We start from the raw sequence: 19,750 nt of genomic DNA on the forward strand, positions 1-19,750 counted from the left end.
ATTAGACAAAGTGAGAGTATATGCCAAGCACTATGTTAGACAGAGAGAAAACAATTTAACGACGTTCTTTAAATTTAATGAAAGGGAAATCATACGGCCTTTTGTATGTAATTGTAAAAAAATATATTTTTTTTAACATCGGTAAGATTGTCAATTTCTTTTACGAGGACAGCATTTTTATTTCACATTTTCCATGTAACTGTGTTTTAAAGTAACTTTCATTTCAGCATGATGGGGAAATTTCAAAAATTTTATATTCAGAAATATTTAAAAGTACATTGCTTAAAATGAGAAGCGATCAAAGTTTTGTAGAACAAGTTTCAACAAGTATCAATAGCATTTTTAATAGTTCCGTGCACTTCTACAGAAATTTGTTTCAAACCTTGTTCGAAGTTTTAATACTAAGCAAAAATGAGATAGTACTGTCACCCGATTTGGTGGCAACAGTTTGCCACTCTTGCGGATTAAGAACACTGGGCATATTACTCTTAGAAGAGTATATAATTTCACATGGCGAAGAATTAAGTGATGCTAAAAAAGCACGTGGATTCCAAAACAATAGTGAAATCAACATTTGGGTTAAAATGGCAGAGTAATTATTTGTTCTTGTTTTGTAATAATTTATCAATGTATTATTTTCAGATTATACAAAGAAATGGAGGAATGGGATGCCGTGAAATCGATTTTTCTTGAAAAAAATGATTGTCCAGGAAATGTCAAGGATGCTCTTGCGGCGGAATCACGAAAGCAGTGGAAAGACGCCCAAGACTTGTACAAAAATTTGATCGAAAGCGACGAGAGTCTCGAGAGAAAAGATTTTTATTACGAATCATATTTTAAATGTTTTTCCCACTTGGGAGAGTGGACCAATTTGGTGGGATCAATTGAAGGAATCGTCTCTGATGTCGATGGTAATTCCTGGAATAATTTATGGGACCAAAGTTTTAATCAGCAAAAATTATTACCGTGGTATATCAGTGGTCAATTAAAAAGTACTTTATTTACCCAAAATTCATCAAATCAGTTTTTTATGGATTTGAACAGAAGCCTAAATTCTGAGAAAGGGGAATATTTGCAAAATAATTTTTCGGAAGAAATTGCCATGTTGTGGGTTTTTAAAGGCGAAATCGATGAAGCACAGAAATATTTACAAATATATATCAACAACTTTTTGGATTATTGGCAGCAACTGGATTCTTCTTATTCAAGTCTTCGTTACCACAAACTTTTAAAATTGTGTAACGTTATTGATATAAACAAATTTGTAAATACTATGCATAATTTAAATGTAAGTACTAAGGAGCACATTAATGAATTAACGAACTACTGGAATAGAACGGTTCACGGTATTTTGCCGTCCATTTTATTCACTGAAGAAAAAGTGCTCTATCGCAAACAATTCTTGAATGTGATTACAAATAAATTACAATCCACTGAAGACGATGAACTAAAAGATATTCTTAGTGACCTAACTAAAGTACAGTTTAGATTGAATGAACAGATCATTGATGCAGCAATAGAACAAAATAATTTTTATATGACCAAAAAATACTTGAACATTCATAAGAATCACAACTCACCGAAAGTAAAACTTGGGTTAAGTAAATTAGCATCGATTAAAGCAGTTATGTTAGATTCCCCCACTAGCAAATTGGATGTATTATTGCAGGGATGTAAAGTTCTTGGTAGTATACCCTTCATAATCATTAATTCGTTTGTTTTAATCAATTAATTTTCAGAGCAAATATTTCAAGATCCAAATCAAACACTTTTGAAGTTACTAGCACATGTCCAATTATTTAATCAATACAGTCAAATTTCTTCACTTTTGAAACTAAATGACGAAATCTTTCAAAATAGAAAGTCAGATTTGAAGAATCTTACCGAAACAAGTTCTATTTCTTCTCCCGAAGAAATTGCTTTATTTGCAGCCAATAAATTAAAATTATATCTTCGTTCTTTCGACGAAAAATTGGACCACGAAATGGAGACTGAAGATGGAAACCAGAATGCAGAAAAATGCGCCAAAGTGGCAAATGCGTATGTCGAATTGGCGTATTTTGCAAGAAAACAAGAACATTACGACGATTTTACATTATTTGTTTTAAGAGCAATGAAATATAATTCGTCTGAAGGTAGACAACTTTTTCCGTGTGTTTTAATGGAAACTGAATTCAGTGAACACCAGAAAACTCGATTTATTGAAGAAGTAAGTATCTTGGGCTTTGGTTCTTTAATCATTATAACCACTATTATTGATCCTGTGTAATTTTTGTATACTCAAATACTCCAGAAATACACTACAAAACAAACAAAATGAGACAGTATTAGGATGTACAGTCAAGGTCAAATGTAATGTCGTGTGGCGCTATACATTTGCGGTTCCTACAAACTCAGACAGTGTGACAAATAAAAAATGTTGGCTGTGTAACATGGTCCTAAAGTCTATTCCATTTAAGTATGCAGTATAGAATAGCATAGGGACTATTTTTCCTTCGTTGATTGGTTAAAATGAGAGAAAAGTTTACACCAAGGCAATTTTTGATAGCTACAGTGAAATTTTGTTATTTCATCGATTTTTTGGTTGTTAGTGTCAAACTTATCGAGTTTTTGTATCAAACGCATCATTAAACTACAATTTTGTTATTAGAATACCACTACTTGTTTTTGTTAATTTTTTAAATTTAAATCAGTGGCGTACAACAAAATAAGAAATTTGAAAAATGGAAAAATTCAAATAAACTCCATCCATTTTCAATATACACAACTAAATCTAGTGATTTTAGTAACTTTTGGGGTGTAATAGGATACAACTTTTTTCTATTGTAAATGCAGTGTCACAAATAATAATTCAGGTTATGTGTATTTTGAAGAGGTTATAATGTACGATTATTGTCATTTTTGACAAATCTCTAATCGGGTCCCGTAATCAAGCAAAGTAAACTAGTTTTGAATATTTTACTTAAAATATGGTATCTACAGGTTAATATTAAATACCGGCATTGAAACCAGCAAGTGGGTGTGCGTAACGTAAACAGATTTTAAAGAAAATATTGCAGAGGAGGACACAGAGTGAAAGCATGATACATTAGAAATGAATAGGGCTCAGGAACAAACCCTGTCAAGTCAAGTTTGAAGCCCGGCGGTCTTGTAATTAAAAAAAGCGCACAACGGCGCAAATATTTCTTCACTGTTCCATCGTACGTCGTTTCCATTCTGTGCCTGTGTCCCCGACCCAGAAATTATTCCGTACTTTTTCTTTAGATATCTGTAGGAGATTGAAGTTAACATTTTAAATAGATCAATTTAAATTAAAAGTGGATTTATCAACTTACGGCAAAAATCTCCCCAACCATTCGGTAAACTGGCCTCCTCCCCAAATTTGGACCATTTACTTCCCAAATGTTTTTAAAACACGGATGAACACTTTGTTTTGTCTCCAAAGTGAGGCATTTTCTCTTTATAACTCTGCCTGTGCCCTACATGATATCGCTACTTAATCGTATTTTTTTCAATAATTATAATCTGACAGTGACAAATTCAAAATATCTGCTTTGAATGTTCAATATTAGAAAAAATAAAACACTTTCATTGCAATACAAAAAAAGAAAATTCCCTAACAGTAATGTATATTGAAAATGGATGGAGTTTACAATAAAGTTAATATTTTATTGTTCACCTTTAGCATCTATGACCATTTGGAGTCTCCTGGGCATTAACAGAACTGTACGTTGTACAGTCGCGATCATTAAATCTTGAGCGTCAAGATTATTTTGAAATTTCCCGCTACTGTCACAAATTAAAAATTTCGCCTCCTTAATTAGGGTCAATGTCAATAAAACGTCAATCAAAAATTTTTTGTCAAAGTTTTATTCTAAACATTCAAAATTATGGCCCCAATATGGTATTTTAACAGAGTAAAAATTATTTCCCTAATATAGATGGATGTGTCAGAAGTTAGGGTGGCAACCCAATTGGGATTTCCAAAAAGTTCACAAGATCTTGACAACACAAGACAAATAGAATTTATTAGAGGTTATGCCCGTTTCACATTAGAGCACTTTCCGTTGCGTCAAAAAATGACCTTGATGACCAAAATTTATTGCTCGCGACAGTACAGACTGTACAGAGTCCATGTATCCGAGATACGTTATTAATTCTTGTACAACTTTGAATTCATTCTTGACGGTTTTGAGGCTAGATTTTATTATTAATTTCTTTGGCCATGATACCCCAAATATTTTCGATGGGGTTGAGGTCTGGACTTCTCACTGGCCAGTCTAATATGGTTACTTCATTAGCTTGCAAAAAATGTCTTATGAGATGCGCTGTATGAATGGGGCAATTATCCTGTTGGAATACAAAATTATTTCCAAAAACAGGTAGAACAGAAGGTGACAGTGCTTGCTCCAGAATATCTCTATAAACTTAAAGTGCCAATCGTTCTTCCACTATAACACATATTCCCGTTGCACGAGAACTCACCCACAGAAAAACGCCCACTACGCTTAATTTTATGAACATATGCAGAAAATCTTTCACCAACCGGTCTATAAACACGAACACGTGCATGATTGAAAATTTTTTTCATCTGAAGACTATGTTTTCCCAAAAGTTGACATTGTTTATATGTTGAAAGGCGAAATGCAGTCTTTCCTCTTTATTTGCTTCTGACCAAAATATCTTATTGGCCGCACTTCTATTTCGTAGTTCACTCTCTTTTATTTTTTTTTCGACTGGTTCTTATGGAACCTGGAAAATTGGTTTCCACTTTTGCTCTTGCGGTACTCACTTAGAAAATTAACCAAGCGCATATCTTCATCAGGGTTTGATATTCTCTGTCGTTCTGAAAGAGTTTACAACATTTTAAGATCATCTCGTAAGATTAGCAAAATGCCTACGTTGTCCATTTCTTCTAATAATTCCAGTTTCCTCAATTTTTCGTTTTGCCAAAAGTATCGTGTTTTTATCAATATTTATTTCATTTGCGATATGCCTCATACCGTCGTCTAGCCTAGTTATTATCGACTTTTGCAGTTCGTTTAATTGAGGCATTTTAAAAATTGTGCACGCTTCTGACTTACAATTTTTTTGAATTTGGCAGAATGTGTCAAAAGTCGGTGCTGAGTTTGTCGGGGCCGCAACTGTACTTCTCCAACGGTTATTCAAATGCTGGAACCGATTATACAGGTGTCCCAGAACTGGCGAATCAGACTTAAAGGTCGTAAAGGTGAAAAACGTTCAGAAAAATATTCAGGGTGCAATAGCTTCTTAGTTATGAATTTTTCAAATTGAGCTATATGTTCGAGCAGTTTCTACCAGAAAACTTGAGTTCTTTCCTTCAGTTACTAAGGAACGTGTAATACGATACCTGAGTAATAAAAATTATCTACTAATAGAATTATGTTGCTAAGCAATTTAAAGTGTTTGTTGAATTTACCTGAAATTGAACAGCGACCTTCTGATTGGCCACCTTTAATTTTTAATTACAAAAAATCTACTACACGCTGACCATTTTTTTAACGCTATTGCTTTCATTTATCACTTATCAGCAACGAAAGGTTATGTTGCAAAGTCTGTTTTTAATAGTAGTTTATTTGACGAGTTTGTGTGTAAATTGGGCCTTTTTTGGCACGCGTGGGCCATTTTAAAACGCGAGTGAAACGAGCGTTTTAAAGGCCCACGAGTGCCAAAAAAGGCCCAATTTACACACGAACGAGTTGAATACAACGTTTTTTTGTTCGACGAGCCCCTAAAAGGCTCCAAATCGCTTAAAACCTTTAAAATTAGCTTGACGTTTCATTTTGACAAGTTGTGACATTTATCAAAATCCGTTCACATAGGAGAAAATATTCAAATTCTGACAGTGTCGAACAAAAAAATATTAAATAGCTTAAGAAAGATCCAGGGTTACGGACGTAAATAAACAGATATATATATATATATGCATTCACGTTATTTTGGCATAATGGGAGGCCATAGAGATTTTAATTTATTATTTTGGTAGTAAAGCTCTCTGTTAGGTTATGTTTTTCTAAGTTTGAGGTTATAAATAGCCTTGATGTCTAGTGCATTGTTGTCAGTTTCACTAGTTTGCAATAGCAGAATACTCAAACATCGCGGGAAATTCAGAAAAAATTTATGTTCATTTTGATAGGTTCGCATGTCAGGCACTTTAGTAACGGAAATCAAACAGTGTGACCAACGTTCAAAAAAATAAATCATGGCCTTCCATTATGCCAAAACAACGTGAACGGTGTTTATTTAGAGGTTGAAGTTTAATTCCAACTTTTCTTAAAATTCTGTTTGTCCGTAAGTTCGTTGTCATTAATAATGACGTGTATATGTTTATAAATAGAGCAGATTGCTCGGCACTTTTGAATTATGACTAAAATTTTGCAAACCGATTGTGCATTTGAAAACAGCGAGGCAAATTAATCGTTGTTTTTTAATTCTCACGAATAAGAGGTTCTTTGTTGTTAGCAAGTACGCATGCCAAATACTATGGCGGACAATAAATTTAGGCCGGCAAATTTCTGACATTTCAAAAAAGTTAATGCAAGCCACCATTTATTGTCATTATGACTGATGTGTCCGTTTGTCAAACTGAAGGTTTTCAAGTTGTTTGGCGTTTCCTTCGCCCTTTTCGTAACTTACAGATCATGACCCACTAACATAACTGATTTATAGTAGCACTTCTCTCTGGTGCACGCTTCTTTTCCCAATTTTAATTTTGATTATTGCTGTCACGATGACAAGAATGACAAAAATCGAAAATGGGGTTAGTTGAACATGATGTCAGCTTCACATTTTGATGTCAAGCCAATGACAGGCCAGCCTAAATTTATTGTCCGCCATAGTACATGATTAAAATTTCAATTACCAATTCTTTTTTTCGGTATTTTTGAAACCCGGAACACAGCAAACACCTCCCCGATTGATCATTCTTTTCTTTTTTCTAAATAATTTGAATTTCTTACTTTCAAACAGTCGATTTTACACGCCGTCAAATACGAAACTGTTTGTTTGCAAACTGAAAAACGCCGCGCTCCGCCGCTTGGCGTCGCGTCAATCGATGTCGGGCAAGCCTATAACCACAAACTATCAAACTAATACTACGGATTACACGCGCCACGCACATAAAATGTTCGTCAAAGTTGTTGCTATGGTTTTGGTTCCAAGATCCAAAGCACGCTCGTGACACGGCACGGTTTTTAGCTATTCTTTTCATATTATAAAATGTTGGTGCTTCGTAGTAGGAAAAATTTAATACAATACACGACGCGTAAGTTTTTTTTTAACCTCGGAGGTTTCACGGACCTCAGCTTCCGCCTCGGCCCTTGAACTACCTCCTTGCCATAAAAAGTTCACTTACGCATCTATCAATGTAATAGTATATTAAAACATGAGTGCTCTTAAGTTTTATAAAACGAGTTTTTTATGCTATTGTTTCTAATTTGCATATTATAGTATATTAAAGTATAAATGGATATTAAGGTCTTTAAAACACGCGCGATTTTTCGAGCACGACGGCGCAGCCGGAGTGTTCGAAATAGAGCAAGTGTTTTAAAGACCAGTTATCCACGAATACTTTACGATATATTTTTTTAAATGTTAAATGAGTTAACATTTAGACTTCACGTTTCTCCGGTCCTCTCGGGTTTGGTGATGTTTCCATGGAAAACGCGAGATGTTGCCATGGAAAAGAGCGTTTTTTAAAGTTCGATTTAAACACGCTCAGGCGTGTTTTAAATGAGCAAAATTGGTTACCAATAAAAAAATAGTATATTATGATACAAGTTTATAAGGAAGCCTTTAAAGCACGCGCGACGAGTTTAAGAGCACGACGCGTAGCGCAAGTGCTTTAAAGGCCCTTATAAACGTGTATCATACGCTATTTTTTATTATACCTGCACTAAAATCTGAAAATTAAAAAAAAAAAGTAAATTGAAATACCTTTTCCGAAGTAATCTGTGAGATTAATCGTTGATATAGAAATGGTCAATTGTTGTTGTTTCGTTGCTATCATAAATTGTGTATAAATGTCTGTTTATCATTGTTCAAAATGTAGGTGAATTTGTTGTTACCTAAGGAACCCTTAAAGCTTTAGTGTTTTAAAGGCCCTTTTTCGCACGCATTTTAGTGTCAAAAACAGGGATTATGATTCAGGTATAATAAAAAATACATGTTTTTTACAAATAAAATCAACTTTTATTTCATGGTTAACATTTAAAGTAAAATTTTAAATTTGAATCTAGACTAAACATAATTGTTATTTTTCGTAAGTGAAATTACAATTAAAGATAAATTATCCAGAAATACGGCAAATAGCAGAGAATACCACAGTCAATTTGCTGCCGCCAATGTGTTACCAACTGAAAAAAAGTTCCTAGATTTCGGATGTGCTAATAGCTTTGTTAAAACAGCAAATTAGAAAAATAACAATTATAACGAACAAAAACAAGTCAAAAAATCAAGTATCGTTTTCTTTACATGATGCAGCAGTTATTTTAATTATAACCTGTAGTCGTTATAAGAATGGTCGGTTACTTAGGCTGGAGAATGTTCCTGAAATTCTCAATACCACGCAACAAAATTAAATTTTAGACAAGCGAACTTTGTAGCAGACGTAAAAAAGTCGAATCACTTTATGCCTCCTTTTTCCACAATTTATTTAAAGGATGATTATTGAAATAGTAATTTATGGTGGGTTATTTTTAGATATTACATACGATAGGTATGTGTTACCTACGAGGGGTTGCCCGCGTAGGTTATTACCTCGAGTGGATAATACTTAATAACCTACGTATGCCATACAACGTTTTATCCAATATTTCTATTATTAATGATATTTGTTTACAAACAACAAATAAGGCTTAAGATTGACGTGTTCCACTTTGTAATTTTAAGTTTAATTTCCTTGAAAATGGAAATATTTGTGCCAGATGAGGAACTATGTAGAATGTACTGTAGTGGGTTATAGATGTTAATAACCCACGGTGCTAATGGCAACGTGGGTTATAACAACAGACTAGTTATCGCCCAGTTTACTTAATTATAACATATTATACAGTGTGGATACTACTTATGGAATAAATTCAGTAATTTCAAAACTAATGACACTTGTTGAAAACGCTGAAACAGGTCAGTTTTTATTTCTAATAGTGCTTGTTTTAAGTTGCTTCATTTGTTCATGACGTCATTCATTTTTGAGCTATGATGTCATCATCAATTTTTTGAAATGACAACCCCCACTTTTTTCTTCCCTTTCCGATAGCCCTTCTTAGTAGCTAAACAACGAATGAAAAAGATTGGTATCTTACATAATATTTTTTTTGAGAAAATGACAAATTTTATTTCAAAAATTTAATTTATTTTTTAACGTAAAAATTCTTTGGTATGGGTTTATTTAAAATGGAAGATTTATTTTAATAGACCAAACAATTTAGAAGATTTATGGCAGAGAATTCGCGCTGAAATGGAGCAAATAAGCCCTGGCATTATTGAGCGCTGTGTACAAAGTGTCGGTGAGTGCCAAATGGTTGGCGGGGGACAATTTCAACATTCACATTAAATTTTATTGTTAATCTTAGATGTCTGTTTGTTATTGTTTGAGCTCAACTAAAATTTTTACATTAAAAATTAAATTAAATTTTTGAAGTAAAATTTGTCATTTTCTCAAAAAAATTGTTATGTAAAGTACCAATTTTTTTTTTATTCAACATTTAGGTAGTGGGAAGATCTATCAGAGAGAGAAGAAAAAAGTTGGAGTTGTCATTTAAAAAAGGTGATGACGTCATAGCTAAAAAATGAATAACGTCATGAACAAATGAAACAACTTAAAATAAGCATTATGAGAAATAAAAATTGACCTTTTTCAGCGTTTTTGACAAATGTCATTAGTTTTGAAATTACTGAATTTATTCCATAAGTAGTTTCCACACTGTATATTATAACATATTGTTAATGTAGTACATTTTTTAGACTGAAAAAATACCTGCGTGGATGTTTTTGGGGTGGGTTCCTCAAATACTAGTGAATGTTGATACACAAAAAGTATCCGCTATGGGACCACTAATAATAAGAATAGCAAACACATATCCACAAGCTGTTATGTTTGCTTACAGATTAAGTAAAGAAAATTATAACTGCGAAAACATGGAATCCATAAATCTAATAAAAAAGTCTGTAAATGGCAGATTTTAAATACTTTAAGTAATTTTATGCAAAATTTGCAGGTTGGACAAAATTTTGCTTGGGGACGAAAGAGTTGATAATTTTTTATCTGCTTTATCATATGTCGGTATTCCAGCTTCCATTCTTTTATACTATGTTAGAAAAATAAAAAAGGCATGCCATTTAGGAAATTTTACAGATATTCGATCAATTCAAAAGCACGTTCTGAAGCAATTTTTTAATTGTAAACCAGATTCACGTGATGTCAGTTTGATGCAAGGAAACATGTTTAAAAAAATTGTGAAATACGAAAAAGACTTTAAAAGTCTTGAAGGTAATTTTGTTTTAAGAATGCTACTGTGAAAGCTATATGTGATTTTATTTGTAAGGACTTCTGAGTAATGCTAGTAATGCCAGTAAAAAAATTATGGATAAACTTCAGAAAGTTGAGAGTGAATTGGTTGAAATGTTGTTAGATTCACATGAAGTTAAAAGATATTCTGGTTTACTGAAGGATTATTCTCCTTGGTTGGCCAACTTGTCCGCGTGCAAATTGAATTTTGACCTAGAAATTCCTGGTCAATACTCCGGAAACAGATTGCCTCTCGTTCAGCATCATGTCAAAATATCCAGTTTTTGTCCCAATGTAAGTTACAGTTTTCACGTTATCAACGGTGTTATTTTTATTTTCTTATGTAGATTATCGTGATGAGTTCTTTAAGAAAACCGATCAAAATAACTATTTTGGGAAATGATAGTAGAGAATATCCCTTTCTCATTAAATTTGGCGAAGATATAAGACAAGATCAAAGAATCCAGCAGATTTTTTCATTAATGAATAACATCTTCAGCAGTGATACATCAGTGAGCGGACGAGAATTGTCGATATTAACCTATCAAGTATAAAATCAAATAGCTGTTTCCGTTTCAGTAGTAAGTAGTGATTTTTAGGTAATACCACTAACAACAAATTTAGGTATAATACAGTGGATCGATAAAACGAATTCTCTACAGGACTTTGTTAAAAAATCATTAATAGATACAAAAAGTTATGGCGAAGCTTTTGATTCGTACCACAAATGGATCTATAAATCTTCAAATCAACAAGATGTTGATGCGTACGGGCGTGCAGCAACGACATATTCCAGAGATAAAACAATTCCTAAATTCCGTTCCTTGGTGAGCACGGTAGAATGGGATATTTTCAGGTAAGGGAATTTATAAAAAAATAGATCAAGAAAATTTGTAATCGAGATGGAGAGCATACCTTTTCCAATAGATGTGTTTAATTGACGCCTCTAAAGTTACGTTTTAGTTGCTAAAAGTTTCGTATACCGAATGTTTTAAATAGATACGTGCAAAACTGCAATCTTTATAACTAATTTTTGACGTTAATGTAAATTTTTCGTTAGAGTTTTCGTAGACATTTCGTTGGAATTTGCACCACGGCTGCACACGTTTGCGAGAAACGTCAACAATTTAATAAAATAAGTGTTCTGATAATTTTTAAATTCAATTACATATACCGGGTGACTTTTAATGATTGAAATAATGTTTTCATGCTGCCGGCCGTTATCGACGGTTTTGCATGATTCAAAATCCACCGGGAACATAAAATTCCCGGCCTTGTACTTACAAAAGTTACCTTGACTAAAAATTCGCTAGAGAATGGGCAGGCAGCATTGAATATAGCCAACGGACTCCGTTTCGGCTCAGGGACGCGACGGTCGCGGGTTCGATTCCGCTTGTGAAACAAATTTTTTACTTTTTAAAAATGATTTAAATTTGTCGGCATGAAAAATTTTGTGAATTACACGTCCAGAAAATGTTTTCCGAGTGCTCGTGTTGCTTCGCCTCGGCTACGCAATATCACTCACACTCGCAAAATATCATTTTCTGGACTTGTGATCCAAATAATTATTGTTCGGTTGGCGATAGATTTACGCTTTTATGTTGGTTAACTGAGAATCTTAACCTAGAAAACGAATCAACCTAAAATTAGTATATTAAATAGAGTTGGCTCCATCCTGGTTCCTAGGGGCGTTTGTTCGATGGTTAATTGGCTGCACTGTTATTGTCAAAATTGTTATTATCTGTGTTTAAATAAAATTGTTCATTAACAAAATGTGTAGAGTGAAAATAAAATGTATAAAGCATTCACGATCTTTTTGGGACCGAGTTGGCTATGATTTTTTCTTTTCATGTTGGAATGACTGATGTAACGGATGCAATTTTTTTTTCTGTCAGTGCCAGATTTATAATTTTATTGCTTTCAACTGTCATAAATTCTCATTTTTCTCCTTTGTAAACTGCCTGCTAACTGCTCTAAAGCAAAAAATAGCAGATAACCAACCGTTGCCCTAGACAACACATTCAAAGTGACATTTCTCGAAAAATTTGTCAAAACTGTCAAAACCAAATGCGAAATCATTTTAAATAGATTTGGAAGCTTTGGGGCGTCGTTTCAAACAATAAAAGTTTGTTTGCAACTCGTTTCTGTGCAAATTGGGTTTTTCTAATTGCCCGAGAGGCCAGATTGAAATACGAGCGCAGCAATTAAACGATGCTACTTCCAATTTAAATGGGGACAGACCAGATTTACGAGATCCGGCAACAATGTACCTATTCAGGAAATATAACTTTAAACTGAAAACATCCTAACCTAACACAAACAGTGTCAATTTCCTTTGGGGAATTTAATTATCACTCGGTCCCAAAAACATCGTGAATGCCTTATAAATACCGGGTGATTTTAAATGATTGTGACTTTTTTTCTTAAGTTGGGGACATTTTTCATAAATTATTTTGGCAAACTTGATACCTACCTTAATCAACACATTGGCGTACGTACGTCATTTTAACATTTTATGTATTAATAAATTGTGTCAAATAGGCGAGGACGCCTATGTTTATGTCAACTATCACATTAAAAAGCAGAATAACCAACAATAATATTACCAACCTATGAAAAAAAAGTCACATTCATTAAAATCACCCGGTATTACGTTAACTACAGCGTGATCAAAAAGGACTGTTTGTGTTGGCAGGACTGATTTTTACTTTTAAATGAGTAACTTTCGGTTGTTGACGACTTCACACGGACAGTGACAGTTCAAGTTGTTTCTTTGTACCGTTGATTTTTATACATAACTCACAATTTTGTCGCTGTTTATTTCACGTCAAACATCTTTAGCGTTGTCTCATGGGCCGTTCAATCAATAGAGATGATCCACAATAACAAACATTTATTCAGAAAACAACAGTATTGAATATTTAATTTACGAAGCGTCACAGAATTTTTCTCTCAACTCCTGAACGCCTGCTGAGAGTTGTTTTTTTATTTCGTTACCCAGGTTCGTTCTCCTGGTTACCCAGGTCCGCTCGATCCGTAGTGGGGTGTTTCCTGAACCCCACACATCTGTCAAAAGACGTATCCGGTTGCAGTATTGCAAACAGCTGAGTAACAAAATGCTCTTAATTGTATTGCCAATTTGTCAACTTAAACAGTCCTTTTTGGTCACCCGGTATTTAGATTTGCTTGCATTTACTTCACAAAGTCTGTGGCCACCAGGCTGCTAACTCAAATTTAACTCAAAAACTCCCGTAGGAACCAGGATCGAGCCTACTTTCTCTTATATACCTACCACTCTAAATCAACCGGCAAGTTTTTGACAAATGACTAGAGGTATAGTTTGTTCAGCGAGAGATTGGTTGACATAAAAATCACTAAATTCTACGTAAAGAAAGTAGTAACAAGTAGTTCAAGCAGTCACATTTTTGCCCAGAAATTACGCTCTAATTAATGTATCCTAGTGGATTTTATAGCGTTGGGTTAATTTTATACAATTTAAAATCTCCCAATGTCTCGCTGGACGAAGTATACCAATTTTTCGGGAGCGCCAAGCCAACCCACTAACTTTGTCTCAATCATTAAGAGTCACCGGGTATTTAATGATAAAACTTTATTTAAAAGTGATCACTTGCGCAATTTTTATTTTATTTTTTTCATTTTAATTGACAAATCGGTACAGTTCAATCAGGAATATTTCCGACGGTGACTCGATTTCCCTGATTACACAATATTTAAAAGCACTCAGTGTTAAGCTCCAACAGACGCATTCGTCTGCAACCTTATTTATTATTATTAGTCATAATTGTCGTGGGTTGAATATCATAGGATACAAATTTCTTTATACGATTATTACAAAAACAGTTGCTTTACGTCTCCATGAGCAAATGCAGGGTTGTTCACGTAAGATGACGAGCCTGACCAGGTAAAAATGCAACCCAAACTACATTTTACAAAGTTTGGCATATACGAATAAAAATTAAATCAAGAATCCAAGAAGGTATTCTATTAGTTTGAAAGGTCTGTTGAGGTTGGCAAATAAAACAGACAGAATCAGAGATTGAGAACAACTGTATTCAATGAACGCTTACAATGAACTTAAAGAACTAACTTAAGATATACTAGCGGACACAATATTCGGACACCCAATAAACTCAAGCCAAGTGCTCATGATTAGACTGACAATAGGAAGGGTCGGTTGGTTGTAAATTAGTGGAACCCTCACAATTTGGTGATTTATGGCTATAGTTACTGCTTATTGTTAACATAATTGTGTCCAGTTTTCGAAATTAATGAGTCCTAACTTATAACGAAGTTGCGTGAAACGCGTCCTGAAAAGGGGTTTCGTCATTATGTCCGCAGTCTGGTTTGTCCCGTCAATATGTGCAACTTGGAGATCGCCGTTAAGTAGGTACCTTTTCTCTAAGAAAATGCTGTTTAATGTCAATGTGTTTGGACCTCTTGTGAAATTCCGGGTTCTTCGACAGTTTTATGACGCTTGCGTTGTCCATAAACAGAATTGGAATTTGACGGGATGCGGTGATTTCAGACATCGAGATAGCTTTATAAATCATATTACCTGGTCAGACTCGTTATCTTAGGTGAATAATCCTGTATAGTGTCGCATTTTTCGACTTACCACTTCACGGCAGCTAAAAGAACTATGGTTTTGTAGTATCAAAGCAAATTGTTACTTTTCAAAAATGTGAATTAAATATGTATCTAAAATGCGTGTGTTAATTTTAACACGTAGCAGTCATAGAAAAAATTAAAAAATTAAAATTTAAATTCTCATGTTTACAAAAAAATAAAGAATAGCCGATAATCATACAAAACGATTCGTTTGGTAAAAATTGGGGGGCAAAAAAACTTGGAAAACTTTTGCAAATTTTGCAAAATGTTATAGAGAGAAGTTTCATTAATTGGCGACTTCTTCCCATGGTCAAATTTAACACACGTACCTGTATATGTGTATGTATTTACAGCTCAATTACACTAATAATGTTTTGTAGGTCTACATTTTTAAAGCTAAGTACCAACAACGAAAGTTTTTTCATTTTACGGAACAACTTCATAAAAAGCTATGCCGTTATGTGCGTCAGTCATTGGATATTGGGGGTAGGGGATAGGCATTTGTCCAACACTTTGGTATGTTTGAAAGACGGTAAAGTCTTGGGAATTGATTTTGGACATGCTTTTGGCACAGCAACGCAGATTTTACCAGTACCCGAATTGGTACCGTTCCGTTTAACACCACACTTGGTTAATCTCATGCAACCTTTGGGCGAAAAGGGATTATTTAAAGAGATCATGATTCATTGCTTGAGATCTTTGAGATCAAATAGTGGTTCATTACTTGCCACGATGAATGTTTTCATCGAAGAACCATCACTTGATTGGTTGGAACATGCTTCACGATTTAGTGGAGGTACTGATTCTGCCAACTGCAATTGGTATCCGGCTCAGAAAATAGATCAAGCGAAAAGAAAACTACTCGGAACTAGTTCTACGACTATTCTGATCGAAGATTTAAAGGCAGGGCATCAAAGAAACGAGAAATACATGAAGGCTTACATCAAATTAGTTGAGGGAGCACCAGATTATGACATCAGGGCTAGAATGAATGGTGATAATTTGTCAGTTGAAGATCAAGTTGATTGTTTAATAGATCATGCTACCGATTATAATTTACTTGGTCGAATGTTTCATGGTTGGGCGGCTTGGATCTAACTTTTTTTGTATTTTTATTATGTTCGTTTCTGTTGGTACAACAATAAAATCTCCTACAAAATAACTTGGCTGTTGTCAGATTCATCATCATGAATTTCCTGTAAAGTATCATAAATCCAACGGACATACATTCCAACTTTTGTAAAAACTGTGTAATAATTCGGGTCGCAGAAAGATGTTCCAGGACGTCGTGGACTGACACTCACTATTCCTTGTATGGTGAATTTATTCGGATTTTGTTCTGATGGAAAAACGAGACCACCTCCGCTGTCACCATTGCAAACGCCAGTACCTTAAAAATGAAAAAAGTAAGTCAGAGCGCGGGATATATGCTGCAAGTGCAATTTCCACAGCTGAAATTGGTTTCTATGTTATTTACCCATTCCTACACATTTGCGAATGACAATTTAAATATCATTCATATGACTTTAGATAGAGGAAATCGTGGTAAAAAAAAAAGTAAAGAATATACATATTATTTTTAGTACCGTTTTCCCAGCCTGCACAAAATGACGTAAAAGAGATGTACTTCTTGAAATCCTTTTTTTGTTTTTCGATACAGTGGCCACTTTCGATGACCGGTAGGTAAGTACCCCTTAGTCGTGTGCTAAAAGTGTTGTTTTCCGTGACGCCCATCCCTGCAATCTATCAAAAATGTTTGATAATAATTTTTCTAATGAAGTTTTATACCAGTCCTAATTTATTGTGACTTAAATGCTCGGTAATATCATCCAGGTTCCAGTCAATACAGGTTGGTCTTATCACGGGAGAGAAATCTACTGAACCAGTTAACACTAAAATGGCTATGTCTGATCCGTAATTTCCCGCAAGATCTTGGTACGCTGGCTGTCGTATTATTTTTGATATGTTTACAATTTGCGCGTAATCTTCCTCTTTGTAATAATCACTGTAATGTTTACCCAAACCGATTCGCAATATTTCTTCATAACTATTCCATGTACAATGTGCAGCTACCAAATGATTCTAATTCTAATTAACAGTTACAAACGGCGTTACACTTGCCCGTTAAAACGATTCTTTCGGTAATTAAACTTCCTCCACAAGTAAAAGTCCAGTTTCCTTCTTCTAAAGTAAATAGTACAGCATGCCAAGGGAATTTACCTTGTTCCGTAATCCACCCGTTGACTATCAAGGGAGCAACTTCCAGATCAGCCACGCCGCAATCTGAGAAAGAAAACACTCCTGTCAAACTTACACACAACACTGATTCACTTACGCCGTAGAGAAGACATTTGAGCAGTTTTTACAATTTTTGACTGGGTATCTCTGGTTCTCTGTTTGAATCGATTTGACTTTAAAATAAATACTAAATACATTCATTTTCTTGTTGTTTGTTAGAAGCGGAAGATTTTGATTGGGCGATGGTACGGTCAAGGTACGTATCAGACACACATTTTACAGTAAAAATAGCCGTATCACCGCGTTCTACAGAAAATTTGGAATCGATTTAGCTACAGATGAACACCCTTCGTCCACTTTGTTTCTGAAAAATTTACAACGGCACTTTCGAGGTTAAAAATCGCACTACTCATGCACAGATCGTTTGGGGCGCGGGAAATATGAATTTCACACCTTGCGCAAGGGCCATGACTACTTCTAACGTGCGATCAATTAAAAAAATCGAGTTACCTGGATTGTGCTATTCTGATGCTTTGATTGGTTCAAAACACCATTTTCGCCTACTCTGATTTTTTTTTTATTTGATCGCACGGTAGTATGTACATCATAAAGCTAGGAGGACTATAATGCGTGTTTTCTATACCTCGTGTGTAAAAACTGTCGCCAAGAATATGAGATAGAAAATGTATCTTCTATGCCGTCCAGTGGGTCCAGTCCCAATGTGCGCATGTACGCGTGAGTTGACGTAGTGCGGTCAGCTACATAGAAGTATAGCCTCTAGTGAGTCTGTGTTCTAGTGGCTCCAACAAACAATCTAAACGGCACCGGCGTGACACCACAGTCACCTCACATCTCGTGTTTTTGAAGTGAAAACTTCTTTAGGCGCACCACCTACATTTTATTCCCGGCCAGTGAATTAGTTTCATGCGTCACGCTAAAATCGTTCGCAGCAAACTAAATCTTGGGAGTCGAATTTAGCAGAGCGAGCGAGAAACAGTCAACTGTGCTTCACTTGTCACTTCCAAATTTTCAGTGTGTTGCTAAATTTAAGTGACCTCATTGCAGAGCAAGGAGGTTAAAATGAGAGGAGGGAAGGCGCCCTATGCTGGTAATGCATTCAAAGTGATGCCAATCGTTCCAGCAACCTTTTATGACATGAACGATACACATGTGTACGAGTAGGTATCGATTATGATCCCTGTTCTTCCTTTCTTGTTCACAAACAGCAATATCCTTAACTTTTTTGCGGCAGTGCGAAAATATACTATTATTTTTGTTAAATTTTTTCATGTACCTACTTTATGTTACAAATTACAGTAAATGCATCTGCGCGCCCCGTCTTTTACTTGTTTAGCAACATTTTATGGCTCTACACGATTTGGCGGGTGGCATCACTTTTTCAAACTGACCTTCCCTCCCCCTCCTCTCATTTTAAACTCCTTGGTGCAGCGCTGCAGCAATAACCATATACAGTGTGGAATAAAATGATTTACTTACATCTAGTTATTAGGCATTCACGATCTTTTTGGGACCGAGTTGGCTATGACCATCTAGTGATTTTATTGGCAGTACCTACCTCGGTGATAACTATATTCCCTAAAGGAAATTGACACTTTTTGTGTTAGGTTAGGTTGTTTTCAAATTACGGTTATAACTACGGGGGTGATCAAGAAGGACTCTTTAAGTTGGTAATGCTGAATTTTATTTTTAAATGGTACAACTGGAGTAACTTCCGGTTGTTGACGGCTTCCGTGGAGGGAGAAAAGACTGGAGATGGCACTAATTCAAATAAGTGTACCGGCCCGCGAAAACTACAGAGTCATAAAAGGTTTCTGAATATAGACGCTAGGCCAATGGCTTCCTTCGCCTTCCTTCCAGGCGCATTGTGCTTCTTTATCTAGCGCATTGTGGACTGGGTCATAAAAGGTTGTTGCACGTGCTTTTAGAGGGTACGGATTTTTAACATGGGAAGCATAGGAAATGCCATCTCCAGTCTTTTCTCCCTCCACGACGGCTTCACACTGACAACCGCATCAATGACAAGTCAAATTTGACATTTCAAATTAAATTAAGTAAACATGCTGGTGAATCGTTCGAGAGAAGAGTTAATTTATGTTTAGAGCAAAATGGGGAGCACTTCGAGAATTTCTTTTAGTTACTTAATTTTTAAATTATTATTCTGAATTCCAACTTTGATTTCTTTTTACCGTTAATTTTTACTCTCATAACCTACCATTTTGTCGTTATTAATGTTACGTCAGATATCTGTCAAATAAACCCACAAAACATATCCGGTTGCAGTGTTGTAAATAGCCGAATAAAAAAATGTTCTTAATTGTATTGCCAACTTAAACA

At 34.9% G+C, this 19,750-nt stretch overlaps 2 protein-coding genes across 3 annotated transcripts in view; one reads left to right on the forward strand and one right to left on the reverse strand.

Annotated features, from left to right (window-relative positions):
- The first annotated feature begins 227 nt into the window (after positions 1–227).
- On the forward strand, positions 228–16,319 carry LOC138135350 (DNA-dependent protein kinase catalytic subunit-like). Its single transcript, XM_069054052.1, has 9 exons — positions 228–592; positions 643–1,685; positions 1,740–2,209; positions 9,985–10,184; positions 10,239–10,510; positions 10,566–10,822; positions 10,876–11,076; positions 11,128–11,384; positions 15,538–16,319. The coding sequence occupies exons 1-9, from the start codon at positions 288–290 to the stop codon at positions 16,253–16,255; spliced, it is 3,723 nt and encodes a 1,240-aa protein (XP_068910153.1). The 5' UTR covers positions 228–287; the 3' UTR covers positions 16,256–16,319.
- LOC138135354 (modular serine protease-like) overlaps positions 14,579–19,750 on the reverse strand; it is a 72,766-nt gene continuing 67,594 nt past the window's right edge. For both annotated transcript variants that reach the window (XM_069054061.1, XM_069054063.1), the window contains exons 5-8: positions 17,279–17,440; positions 16,946–17,226; positions 16,744–16,900; positions 14,579–16,547 (exon numbers count right to left, since the gene is read on the reverse strand). In XM_069054061.1, the coding sequence (XP_068910162.1) occupies positions 16,309–16,547; positions 16,744–16,900; positions 16,946–17,226; positions 17,279–17,440 (839 nt within the window). In that variant the 3' untranslated portion in view covers positions 14,579–16,308. The remainder of the gene's footprint in view (positions 16,548–16,743; positions 16,901–16,945; positions 17,227–17,278; positions 17,441–19,750) is intronic.

This window comes from Tenebrio molitor, chromosome 7 (genome assembly GCF_963966145.1).
Source record: "Tenebrio molitor chromosome 7, icTenMoli1.1, whole genome shotgun sequence".
Classification (NCBI taxonomy): Eukaryota; Metazoa; Arthropoda; class Insecta; order Coleoptera; family Tenebrionidae; genus Tenebrio; species Tenebrio molitor.